Here is a 13,821-nt window from a genome sequence, read left to right on the forward strand (position 1 = left end):
AGCGGCTGCAATTTCTGGAATGGCGTCGAGACACATTTCGCACCTTTTCATTGCTCTGCTTTTTTACATGTGCACGCATGCCGGAAGGAGGATGTGGGGCACAGCCTGAAAGAATGAAATAAAATTTATGTTCAGTACTTTGCAATTCAAAAATAGAAAAGGTGCTTCGGGCCTGAACGGAATTATCTTTATAGGGAGGCGTAATTCGCTCAAGGATGTCAGTCGAGTTAAAATTTAAATTATTTAAAAATATCAACAAAATTAGACTCAATTAGTCACAATTGTTAATAAGTTCATTAATATTGTTTTCAATATTGTTTCACATTGATTTCAATTGAAAAAAATGGAAGTTGAGCTACTTGAGCTCAAGGAGTACTCATTGTTGGTCTTTCTTAACATTTCTTTTTTGTGATTCGAGACATTTTCTTAATGATTATATTTTAATAAATAGATATACTTCAGCAATTTCATTTTTCATTCTTTGCAAATTTAATTGGGAATTTCTATCTACTTGTGACATTCTTGAGGAATTATTTATACATTTTTATGACTGAATCTTCTAGAAAATAAAACAGCAGGGAGTAAGAGTAAAAAAATTACGATTAATAAAAAAATGAGAACAAAGCAAGAACGACATCCTGCGCGGCATAGAAGAAGCAATTAAAATTAAATCACCATACACGATATAATAAAACCCACTCGCGCATCTGTTTCTAGAAAAGTCCCATTCATATCTTTTTATGCACATAATATCTGGATGCAGTCCCATGAGCCAGATGCATTACGCGCAGCACGCAGCAAATGGAAAAAAAAGCAGGGATGCATCAGTGGTTCTTTTTTGCACCAGTGCCTTTTGCTTCTGGTCTTGCCGTCTAATGACACGGTCGCTCGCTAATGATCTTCGCGATGATGCACAAATAACAATGCGCGGACTGTGTGTGCCATATTATCTCTTTCTCTCTCGGACATTAAAGTGCCCTTTCGACGGCTCGGTTGCCACGTCGCCCGAGTGTGCCGCCGCCTTAGGTGACCTCTCTAACGGCACACTCTGCGTGGTGACCCCCTCGTGCCGAACAGCGGCGACCCACCCACCGAGAGCGCGTGCACCCGCCGTCGAGGAAGTTGCGTCCGTCCTTTTTATTTATTGCGCTTTGTTTTCGGCTTAATTGATTCAATTAGACCGACGCTCAGCCCAGACTGTTGACCTCGCTGGCCTCAAAAATTGGCTTTTTATTGAAATTTCAAACATTTCTTAAAGAAGAATTTCATATTAAGTCAAGGAACTTTAGGTGGAAAAATAATATTTGACCAATGGAGAGAGGAAAATGTAAAATATTCAATGATTTTTTTTAATTGTTGAAATTACCCTTTGTTATCAATATTTATAGTTTTTATTTGGTTATATTTGTGAAATTAGGCCCTTTTTTAAATTTTTAAATATTTTTAATTAATTAATTGTAATCTTTTCTCAGTTTTTTAAGTAATTTATGTTCAAAGATATTTAAACAAATAACAAAAAAAAAATTAAAAAAGTTTACTTAATTTAATAAAGAGAATTCAAGTATTAATTTCACTGCTTGCTTTCAATCTTTCAATTAAAGGAAAAAGCCTCTGGATATGACAATGAATTGCGGAAAAGTGTTTCTGAAATTGATATGAGGCTTGATTAATTAAGCTTCAGTCTCTCACGTCTCACGTCAAATCTTCAGCTTGTATATATTTTTTTTTTAATTTTTCCCAGTGGGACTCACCCACCATAAACCCATCCTTGATAGGTCGAGATCAATTGCTTTATGGTTTAATACGACCGACTGCGTGCATGATTCACTCTGCTGCTGCACCTGGCAACTCATTTCTTATTTTACTCTTTCACTCTTCGCCAGTCAGACAGCGAGGCTGTTGTCAAAGCAGTCTGTCTGCCGGCCTGGCTGGCTGGCTCGGCGATAAAGGTGTATGCTTCTTTCTTATCTGCGATCTGCTCTCCGTACAGAGGCATCAGTCTGTGCTGTAATACATCATGCTGTACAACATTCGCCGTCTGCTTCTAAATTTAATATTGTAATATTGGTACGCGCAACAACGCCCGACTTACCGAAAGTATAAATATATTCAAGCAAGGTGTCTGACTGCGTCTGCGAGGATGCCCACGTGCAGTTTCGGATTCTTTGCAAAGGCGGATAAAAATCAACCTACTTTGAATTCATTCTTGATGGGGAAAAGTATAGAAAATATTTAAAAATTAAAATTAAAAGTTAGTTCGGTTGAATTTGTTTATTTAGTATGAAAACTGAAAACTAATCAAATTTATGGAAGTTTAAAGAAAATTCAAACAATGCATAATATATAAAAATAGAAAAAAATTTATTTGCCACTAAAATTGCGTTTATTTTATTTTTTAACTATGGCAAGATAGATTTTGCACTTCTTCTTAAAATTCTTTATCTCAATTGTTAAATCATTATTCTATTTTTTATCCAAAAGAAAAAATTGTTTAAAATATTAAAAATAAAAAAACCTGAGGACTATAAATAAAATCTAGCAAGTTAGTGCTTTAATGACAAGCGTGTTGAAGTCGAAGGGCAAACGGTCGCTATCATGCTTCTCGATTTCCGAGCAGACACCAAGAAGTAAACACACACACAGAGTGCGTCTCTCTTTCCTCTCACGCATTGATACGCAGCCGGATTATCAACAGGTGATCCCTTCGGCCGCCGCTTTGACTTTCACGTTTTTACGTCGCACGACGACCGACCCCTTGGTGCGAGTACATATAATAAATTTGTCGCCTAACCCGATCGAATGCCATTGGATGGGATGCGAGCCAAGAAGATTTCGCAGCTTTTTTTTGCTATGAGTAGCGGATGATAATAAAAAGAAATACGTGCAGATGCCCTTCGTGCGCGCACGCACGCTAATATTGTTATTTTGCAACCGAGACGAGGCTTGTGATGCCATAAATAGGTAGCGGACCGGTGGTTGAATTGCAAAACTCGCAACACCTGCTCACCGAGAGAGCGCCTTTTTTCCTCTTCTTGACCGTCATTTCGCGAGGTGTGCGGTCAGTTTCGGGCTACAATCGATTTTTTCGCCTCTCGCATCACATTCAGTCAAAAGACCTAACCACACAATTTATTGATTCTTTCATACCACAAATACAACTCGATGTTTTTTAACAAGAAAAGCCTGTTGATTTTTTGCAAGAAATAATTTTATTATTTATTAAATTTTTTATTTAATATTTTTTAGAATGCGTCTTTCGTATTTTAATTTCTAAAAAAACTATAAAATAAAATTTCCCTCTGATTCATATGAAATTGAGATTTTCTTGAATTTTTTTTATAAAAATAATTATTTGTATTTGTGGTAATATTAACTAAATAATAATTTTTATAAATCAAGATCAAAATTATATCTGCAAACTTTCAAATGATATTTTTTCCAATTCATTTTGTATCACAATTCTTTGTAAGATTGTAAGGCATTAATTTGGTATAGTTTTTGCGTTTTCTATATACGAGTTCTATGGAGTCTGCGCAGCTTTTAAGTGCGTACAAAGCCGACTATTATCTTCTAATTATACACAATAGCCCCATTCTCAAATCTCATTCCCGAGACGGCACGTTTGGTGTGTATTAAGCGGTGGGAAACTAACGCAAATTGAGCAGTTTCCTCTTAAATTCAAAGCGCGCAGGAAGTTTCAAAGAAGGTCTTTCTCGTGAGGCCGGTCACTCTTTGAGCAAAAGGAACGCGCCGCGAATTAAAATTAGCCCCGGTGTGTAATTGGATGAATATTTCACTGGGCTTACTTAATCCGCTTAAAGGGTTGGGCGGACACGAAAGCCACCCCCTCGCCGTTATCTTTGCTCGGCAGCGTGCGGATTTAGTTCAACGTGTGTGCAGAATTAAATTTGACGCCTGCGAAGTGGAGATATAGGAATTTCGCAATGGCATGCCTCGTCTATAAACGGAAATATTGACCGGATTGACATTACAACCCTTGCTTGTTTCCTGCTTCATATTTTTTCCGCCCAACACACTGCGCTTTGTTTCTGCCGCTGGCTTTTGCGTCGTTCCGGTTCGAAGGCAAAAGAGCCACCCTCGCAAAATCGGCACTTTTAGTCGCCAAGGCCGAACGAGACGCGCAGTTTGCCGTGATGTGCGCCTCTTTAGATGATGATGACGACGCTTCTCCTCCAGAGAGTCGTCCTATCGATCGATCCCTATCGGCAGACTGCGAATGTGGGGCGAAATTGGGCTCAATTATGCTCTCCATTTGAGTCAAAAGCGTGCTCTAGATAAGAATATACTCGGGCACTGCTCGTTTAACGGCAAATGTTTAGCTAAAAATTCGCAAAAATAATTAATAAAGGTAATTTATTGTAACATTCTTATTTTAATAATTTTTTAAATAATTTCATTTGGATATATAACAATTTGTAAATACAAATTTGTTTGTAAAAAAAATTTTTTTTTGCTTAATAACTTAGGGACTGAGTTTTTTCTGTGAAAAGATACCTTTCATTTTTTTTTGTTGGAAGAAATATTAACATAAATATATTCATGATAAATTCTGTAATCTTCAAATTATTAGTCAAGTACCTCTAATTAAAATTATTTTATTAAATGAGTAACAAACTGTAGGCACAAAAATAGATATATGCATGAAATTGAAAACCGAGAAAATTATTTTAATTAAAATATCAAGAAAAGGCCAAACTTTTTCACCAACCTCTTAATTTACAACTTTTTTTATTAACAAATATTTTTTGATCAGGGAATATTCTTCTATTCATTTCATCATATTATGATCTTGAAATTTTCAATTAAACTTCAAAGAGGCAAGTTAAGAAAACCTGCAAGCTATTTCTTATTAGAGCTGGAACATCCGTACAAATCGTTGGCAAGAAGTGCCCTATAAAGAAAAGAATTCCACTATCAAAGACGCAGCCATAGCGTTCAGTGCTTGCGAAGCACTTTTGTGCCAAAACTAATGAGAAATATTTCACCCGTAATCTCTTTCCCGCAGCAAAATTAGTTTCTCCGCACAAAAAGAGGGTGGTTCTCTCGTGACATTAATTTTCGTGGGAGCGACAGTGCGGTGATTATTTTGGCCGCAGTTTGCGACAGGAAGTTGAGGAGGACGAGCGAGTCGTCAGCACCTCAGACGCGTGCATGGCACTTGAGGCGGCCTCGGTTTGAAATAAGAAGTGCAAGAAATAGGGGAGCACTTTTTTTACTTGCGGTTCGGCTACACACAGGAAGAGAGCGGAAAATCCAAAGGGGTTGGCGACAGAGAGCAGAGATGAAGCCTTGCATGCACAACCCTCTCGCTTCGTCTACCGCAGAGCCTGCCGCGGTATATATTTATTTATGATTCTTTCATTTCTGCGAACGAACGAGACGCGTCTTTATTTGTGTGTAGGCTTCAAAAGAAGAAGAAGAAGAAGACTCTTCTTGAAGAAAAATTCCTGTTTAAAAAAAGGAGGAAGAAAATAAGTCAGCCGAGATGAGCAAGACTGATGCATAATGCTTCATCGTTCTCTCTTTTTTTTATGAAAACACTCAGACGTAAAGGGTTAATGTGAAAGAAAAGCCTTGAAAGTGCCACTGGCGGCGGTCTTGTGTCCGATGAGTATTGTCGGTTGCGTCGTTAAGAGGCGCGGAGAAGAAGGGCTCATTAGAGAAGAATCCATTTTAACAAAAATTTTGATAAAATTATTTTAATTTTTAATAAAACCATGAATCGAACTAATTAATATTAAGCAAATAGGATTATAACTTGATTTTTTTTAAATGACAGAGACATAAAGTAAATTTCAGTTGAAGTATTTTTCAATACTAATGTCTTTTTAAAATAATCTTCTTTTAGGTCAGTTTTGACTAAAGACTCCTTTCAAGCGAATCATTATTTAAATATTTTATTTTCCAAAGTGGAATATAAATCTCACTGCAAGCGTCACTGTTCCATTTACGGTACACCGAATTCTATTTTTAGTGGCCGGCGTTCATTGACGGCGTGTTAAGCAAACTGACAAATCATCAGCCGTCGCTAAGCAGGCAAATAATCCACCCGCTGACGAGAAGCACGTGCGCGCCTCGAAAAATCGTCGAGCTTATTTTGCCTTGCAGCAGGTCAATTGTATTCCGCCGAGAAGGCCAGGGCCGCTCTTTGAAAACTCCTCTCGGCCTGCATCTTCACCTTGTGTGGTGCATCTGACGCAAAGCAACGGCTGAATGGAAGAGATGATGCATTTGTTCGTTAATTGTGCCTGAGGAGCTCGTCGTGGTCTCCTTTTTGTTGCTCCGGAGCACGCGCGTCGTGACTGCAGCTCTGCAGTTGGGCGTCGTGTATGTTTTTTGTGTGCCGTGAACTATCAGCTTTCCGCAAAAGCAAACAGTCAAATTGTAGGTTTGATATTGCACTCGTGGCTGTACGTTTTGTTATTTGTTTTTGTTGCATGCCACTATACAAAAGGAAACAATATTGTCTTATCGACTGTATTTATTTTTATACCGGGCGTTACAGGTTGACCCAGAATTGAATCAAAAGCTCAGAACCTGACGGTGAAAATTATTTTTTGGTTAATCCCTGCCCAATTTCATTCCGAAAAAATGAAGCAGAAAATTCATTGATTTTTTTATCCGTCTAAGATAAATTTTTAATCAATTAAAATGATTAAGCCACAATTTTAATCTCGTCCATTTTGTTTATTTTTTTTTACCACATTCAAAGGTTATGTTAAAAATAACATACTCCTGGGAAATTCCCAACAGAAACGGAAAACTATTGAAGGCTAATTCGAGCTTTGGCGAAAATAATCTTAAGGATCCGGCTAACCAAAGTCGTGACTCAAAGAGAAATCCGCTTCAATTTCGCGCAGGAAGTGACATCGCGGGTGAAGTGTTTGCGTGTGCGGTTCTTCCCGTCTTGGCTTGTACTAACACCAAAAACTCGCGTCCGAAATAGTCTGGACGACCTCACTAGCCTCGTGCTTTGAAAGCAATTAATTAATTAAAATTAGTTTAGTAAACAATGCTTGTTGTTTGCGGCAAAAATAATCCCTAAAAATTGGTCTCTAGAAATTTTCCGTTATACAAAAGCTTATTAAATTAGAGGATTTGTGTGCAGATACGATCTTCATTTTGGTATCTAAAAATCAGGAAGTGCGATCAAAGCTAGGAAAATAAATGCTGGACCACTCTATCTCTAAATTTAAATCACAGACCCGCGTCCAGTTTACTCTGCTCTAAGCGGATTGTTTACAAAGTCGGCGTAGGAAGAAAAGGCTGACGACCTTTTTTAATAAATTCAGCCCGCCCCCGCGCTAGAATTTTACTACTTTTCCAGTAGGGGCCTTTTGTTATTCATATTATTCGGCTCTGTTCGTAATTGGGCGGTGATTTTATTTCGCGCGACACGCGCCCGCTCAGCCGCAGAAAGCCAGTCTGGGCGGCTTTTTTATTTTGTCTGCATTGTCTTGCTGTTATTCTTCTCGTCATAATTAAAAACTGCGCCGCTTGTTGTCTTTATTCATATTTTCGCCCGCCGTCATTATTTTCGATTCACGCCGAAGCGGCGCATTTTAATCACTCTCACTTGGTGCATATGTGTGGCGCTTGAATTCATTTTGGCGCAGACTTTCTGCCTCTTGGCGGCGACGCTCATATAATGCGGACTCATTTTTTACTTTTTACCACAAACAGCACACAAGCTCTTCTGTCTCTTTAAGAATTCAACTAAACGGCGGAGCTGGAATTTTTTGCATAAATAATCAAAAGGTCATAGGACGGCCTGCATTTATTTTTTTGTTGTATAAGCGACGGGAAAAATATAAATAGGTGATTACCGAATTATGAACTATATAGCCTGCTTGTTACAAGAGAACGACAAATGCACGCAATGAATTCATTTTGCTAATTTTATTATACATCATAATATAAAACGTGGTGGTTTCTGTGTGATTAATTTAATAATAATGAAATGCTAATTTAAACTGATATTTTTCTATATTATGCTTTATAAAAAAGGATATTTTTTAAATAAAATGATCAATCTCAAATATTTCAAATGATTTTTTTAAATTTTCTTCTTTCAGAGCTCAAAATTGAACTATCATTAACTATTAAGTTTCAATTCCCGCAATTGTATCTCATTTTTAAGAACCTATTAGTAAAATTCCAAAGGAAATTCATGCAAATATAAGACTTACTTATGTTATATACAACCATATACACTTTTGAAGTGTTTTTGGCATGACCTCTTTGTTTAGTCTTTTGAATTTGAAAGAAAAATACAGTTTACATAATCAAATCGGAGGGGCTGGCTTTCACCTTGGTCATATTGCGCATATACGGCCTGCTTCCCGTTTTCCTCGCCTCTTTTCCGCGCCCCTTCTGTGCATGAATGTGCAAATAATGCCGGCTCAAAGAATGGATGAATGGAAGTGTTGAATAGACATAAGTGTGTGCTCAGATAGTCCCGCATAGATAAGAGAGCGGCCGCTCAAATAGAGCACCGGCTAAATGTATAACTCGGCGCTTTTTCTCACGTGACGAACTTCCATTCAGGTGTGGCGAGCCCCTTCGAGTTCATTCATTCGCCGATTTCCTCTTTCCCTCTTTTGTTCGAATCAATGCGAGCCATATTAAGCTCATGGTTTTTAATTTTTTCCCATACAAAATAGCCTTTCTCGTTTGCATTTCCGGCCGCGTTTTCTATTTTGGTTTAAGCTCGATGCACAAATGGTGTAGAAAATCTCTGGGAACTCTTTATTTATAAACAATTTGCGCAATATTTCTATAATTGAAGGCGGAAACTCTTTACAATTTCCCCGAATGACCGTTGACAAAATTAGCATTTCTTTATTCCAAGAGTTGTTTTGCTTTTGTGGTTTCCCGGACGCAGGAAATCCCAATCTCTCTTTGTGCGCGCATCTTTTACATCCTTTTTCATAATTTGAAATGAATACAACTCGTAAGCAACGCAAAAAGTAGTAATCCCCTGCTGCTGTCTATGGAGAAGCCGCATTCATTTACTTTTCGGAAACAAAACGATCAATCATTTTCTTCGCAGTTGGCGCAATTAGTTTATCCTCTGAAGCAACAAGCCAGAAAGCAAACGTGCTGCAGTGTAACAAAAGAAGCAGCAGGATAACGAAGGTACACACACAAGTGAGGAGTGAATCACCACTGGCACGAACAAAAACGGTATTTTGTGCAAGGAAAGCAAATACGGGTAGCAGAAAATAGTCTCCTCCACTCTCCAATCCAGACATTATATTCAATGAGCAAATAAATTTCATAACGAAATTGAATGTTTTTAATGTCTAAATTTCTAGATACTTCAATAATTATATTATCAATTATTTCAGTGCTCAAGAGTGGTGCCAAATTACAGTTTTTCTAAATTCTTCGGAAGTGACAGTTTAAATTGAATAACATCTCCATTATTATAAAGATCAATTTCTATTGTATCTACAAATTTCAATTTATTTTACAAGCAAATTACCAGTAAATCCTCTTGAGTAGCATAAAAATTCAGCACAAACTTTGATATTACGCAACTTCACTAATTTGTATTGCATTTCCAGTGATTATGCACAAGTTGTTAACAAAATAATTCGGAGAGACACTATCGCAGCATGCAAATCTCAATTCCATGACCCTTTTTGCTAAAACAACCTGCGGACAAAGCGGTGGCCACAAGTCTAGCCAGAGATAGGAATCGTGTGTAATAAGCGCAAGTAGCCGACGAGTGTTTTTGTTTCATTCGGGAATGCTCAATCGCGATAATGGTCTAGCAGCCACTGCTCTCTCTCTCTCACTCGGTCGCTCCGTGATTATTCAAATTGCAGCTCGCGAAAGCGTATCCCCTGCGCGCTGCTCATCGCCAAGGACGGCCCTCTGCCGCTTTTGTTCCGCTCAGAAAACTCGCAGATAGCATCCAGAGCGCCGCACAAAAGCCTTATCAATTCGTCAAAATCGGCCCCCGAATTTAAATTTGGTCAGTGTCGGTTCGTCGTTCGCAGAATCCACTCGCGACGATTTTCTCGCAGGTGCGTCTGCACTTTTATATATTCCATATCCCTCTCGCACCAAATTATCGTTATTTCACCTCGGCCGCTCGCCGCTGATTTGCATAAACAAAGCACGCTTTTAATGAATAGCCAGTCTGTCGTGATTTTTCCTCTTTATTTTTTTTCCTCCGCGTTGTAAAACAATTTGGTATCGTTTTATTCTGTTCGCGGAATTTCGGGCTTGGATTTTATGGGCGCACTCGGAAGGAAAATTGCTGTTTTGCAGACGGGTCTGCGCCATGTCATTATTCAGACGCAATTGCTTTGCGCGTTTTTATTTTGAGTCTTTTACTCAAGGAAACACACACTATGCAATTTTCTGTCTCAGAGATGCTGTGGCCCTAAAGCATTTTAGGCAGTAAAAGTTGCGCTTTAACGAACCTTTTACCCTATTAAGATGAATTTACTGCTCTATCCTGGTATTTACAGATTTTAAGTTCATTCCTAAGATGAAATTAGCCGATCTGAAATGATTTTTTTTATCAATTCATTTAAATTGTCATTTGGTTGAATTATTTATTATTTTCAATAATTTTAAATTTTATTAACAAATCTAAAATAAGAAGCAATTTTGGATTTAATAATTCAAGAAGTTATTTAGTCTCGATTGCCTTAAGCATGATTATTAATTGGAACAATTAATGCGGAATACACGTGCAGTCAGAGCATCGCTTACGCCTTGCTCCATACAATTAATTAGCAGCAGTGTAATTATCTTCTCCTGCTCCAGACTATAGACATCGTCTGCGCCGCCCTTCTGGGAATACCAACTTTTTTCATCGCCAAATATTTATTATTTCCTCCACATTCTGTGAAGCGAAAAATTAGAATTTTAGCACCTTTAGAACTAAATAAAGTCTTTTAAACGAACCCCTTCTTTTCACAGCACCTTTGAATTGACGAAAGTCTTTAACAAAAATCCGCGTTTCGTTTGAAAAACTCTCGTTTTCCGCTTATAATGAGTTCTCATTTTTCGCCATTAAAATTTCACGTTCCCCTCGCCAAGCACGAATTGAACGAAAAGGAGTCTGGCTGAAAGCAAGTGCACGTACTCCTCGACAGTAGTGCAAACGGTCCTTTGTTTACTCTGCAGAGCAAGGGGAAACGCCGACGACATGGTCCCGCAACCCGCCGAACTCGCGGCGTCGCTCAGTTGCCTACCGAGCGCGGAGCCGTGATCACCATCCCAGCGCCCAAGTCTCGCGCCGGCACAGGGGTCAGGATCGAGTAGACGGTGTGCGCGAGGGCTGTGCTGACACCTAGCGGAGCGAGTCGAAAACTTTTCGCACTCGGCGGCGCACTTTCGCAATATCAAGCACGTCGGCTTGGGAATGTGATTTCACATTAATTATCGGCAATTGCGCGCCGTCCCCCGTCAGTCGTTTGCCTTTGACGAGTTGGCTGACTCGTAATTTTCGGCTCTTGCGGGCCCCTCTTTAAAGTGACAAGCGCGTGTGGGGTAGGTTTTTTATTCCTTTGATTCAACCGTTTTGACTGCGTAGAAATTACAATTGGTTCTATTTTTGTTTCAAAGTTTTCTTTTAATTTAATAAGTAATACAAAAGTTTTAATTTTGTTTTTGCTAGTAAATTTAATCCTCCAACTTCAATTTCTAGTTTTTTTTTATTTACTTCAAAAATTATTTCATTGCATTACCAACTCAAAATATTTATTTTTTTCATTGCCTTTATATTTTAATGAGAAATTGCTCTAAATGATACTAAGAATGATAATTATTTATGAATAATTTACTTTATTTTTAATAATCAAAACGGCAGCTACTTAGCTATTTTTTATTATTCAAATTTGCTGACCAGTCTCTCTTCTAATAAATAATTTGTCCCACATCCAAATGGAATTGTACCATATTTTCTTGTCCTTGTGCCAAAAGCAAACTCGACGACAAAGCTGAAAGCAGGGTGTCTACATCTATATTTATTCACCAAGGTTCCTCCCATTCAGAGCCCGTACAATTTTGCCCGCAATCTGGTTGTTAAGTTTGCTAACGCGCGATTTGTGATTGCAGGCCACCCGCGACTTCCTCGAGGTGGTCAACAAGCTGCGACGACGACGACACGCGGGCCCCGTGTCGTGGTCGGCTGCCGTCAAGTTCCTGGCCGCCAGAAAATTCGACGTGGGTCGCGCGGTGACCCTGTACGAGGCCCACGAGGCCACCAGGCACCGCGAGGGCCTCTCACAATTCAACCCCCTGCAGGACCCTCTCGGCAAAGAGCTCAGCACCGGCAAGTTTACAGTCTTGGTGAGTCAAACTTATCTCCCGGGCGCACTTTATGACCTGGAAAAGTGCCATCGAATCATTTTATCATTGAAATCTAACTGACTGAGGGGCCGGACACAGACCAACCTCCCTCGAGACCTCCGCCGTCCAGAGTTCACAAGTTGACTCATTTATTAGATAATTTTAAATTGATGCGGTGGCATTTTCTGAATTAATTGCAATTTGAAAAATGGTTTGAATATTTTTTAAAATAATTATTTATGATTTTCACGTTTCAAGGTAGAAAATAAATTTTATTTTGGAACAAGGTAAATAAAAATATTACATTTAATTAAATTATTTTGCTATAATTTCAGCAAAATAAATTAAATATTTAATTTCAAACTTAAAATATTTTCTTTTCTTACAAAATAAGAACTATATTTCCATTCTTTTAAGTAGTGTTGTGGATGCTGCAGACACAAGTACGTTCCACTTGTATCCGCCTTGATTTATGCATATTCTTCATGTTTGTTTAGCCGACCCGAGATGAGACTGGCGCCGCGATTGCTGTTTTCACAGCCAGACTGCATGACCCGGGCACAAGCACGCACCAATGCACACTGCAGGTATGTGATATATAAAAGGTTAAGTTTCACATACGCCCCAGTCGAGCATTGATTTCAAACTAACAAATTCCGTCTGTCAACACTTCAAATTGAATTGAAAATTATTTGACATCCCTTTTTCTCTTTGATCTACCGACACCGATCGAGGCTCAAATCAAATTATGACTATAAATATACACGGGGCCTAATTAAATTTCCTGGAGATGTGACAAATTGTGCTCGCCATTTATTTATCTACACGTGACGGCGGCTAACTAAGGAGAGATGATCCAACGAGCACCAAATGATGGCCATTAGTCCGCTTCTGGCGCTCCACTGATTCATTAATCTGGTTTCAGGGGGTCGTTTATCAATTGGACGTGGCCCTCGAGAGTGCCGAGACGCAACGCTGCGGCCTGGTCTTCGTCTACGACATGACTGGCTCCAAATACTCGCACTTTGACTACGAGCTCAGCCAGAAAATTCTGACCCTGCTCAAAGTGAGTACAGCCCCGCATGTTTGACTTTGAATGATCGGTCTTGCATTATGGAATAAGAGGAGAGCGATAAATACGCACGCGTATAGATAAGGATGATGCTTCTGTTCATTGATGGGACATAATTAAGATAAGAGCTAGAATGACCGGCGAAAGTTTTCGGGGCCATAAATTTTAAATTTCGTTTTGATGCCTTTTTCTTACATGAAAATTAAATTTTATTTTACATGAAAAATAAGACTAACAATTTTTTATAACTACGAGGTTTGATAATTTTCCCTGGTTCAAAAAGTAATTTAAATACATATAAATTACTCACTTCTAAACCCCTATGCAAATAAAATCTAGGTCGGCGCCAGAAATTCCAGGTACAGAAAAGCCAAGTGTGCAAGGAAATTGCGACATGGCGATTTGCATTCGCT

At 38.7% G+C, this 13,821-nt stretch overlaps 1 protein-coding gene across 2 annotated transcripts in view; it reads left to right on the forward strand.

Moving 5' to 3' along the window:
• Positions 1–13,821, forward strand: part of LOC132202462 (tyrosine-protein phosphatase non-receptor type 9) — a 49,948-nt gene that overhangs the window by 2,850 nt on the left and 33,277 nt on the right. Inside the window, exons 1-4 of one of the 2 annotated variants that reach the window (XM_059629405.1) lie at positions 9,042–9,159; positions 12,103–12,336; positions 12,834–12,923; positions 13,262–13,402. In XM_059629405.1, coding sequence (XP_059485388.1) covers positions 13,337–13,402 — 66 coding nt within the window. In that variant the 5' untranslated portion in view covers positions 9,042–9,159; positions 12,103–12,336; positions 12,834–12,923; positions 13,262–13,336. Of the gene's footprint in view, positions 1–9,041; positions 9,160–12,102; positions 12,337–12,833; positions 12,924–13,261; positions 13,403–13,821 lie in introns of those variants that run through there. The other variant, XM_059629396.1, reaches the window with a different exon arrangement.

Source organism: Neocloeon triangulifer, unplaced genomic scaffold (genome assembly GCF_031216515.1).
Source record: "Neocloeon triangulifer isolate White Clay Creek 2 clone unplaced genomic scaffold, ASM3121651v1 ptg000002l, whole genome shotgun sequence".
NCBI classification, from domain to species: Eukaryota; Metazoa; Arthropoda; class Insecta; order Ephemeroptera; family Baetidae; genus Neocloeon; species Neocloeon triangulifer.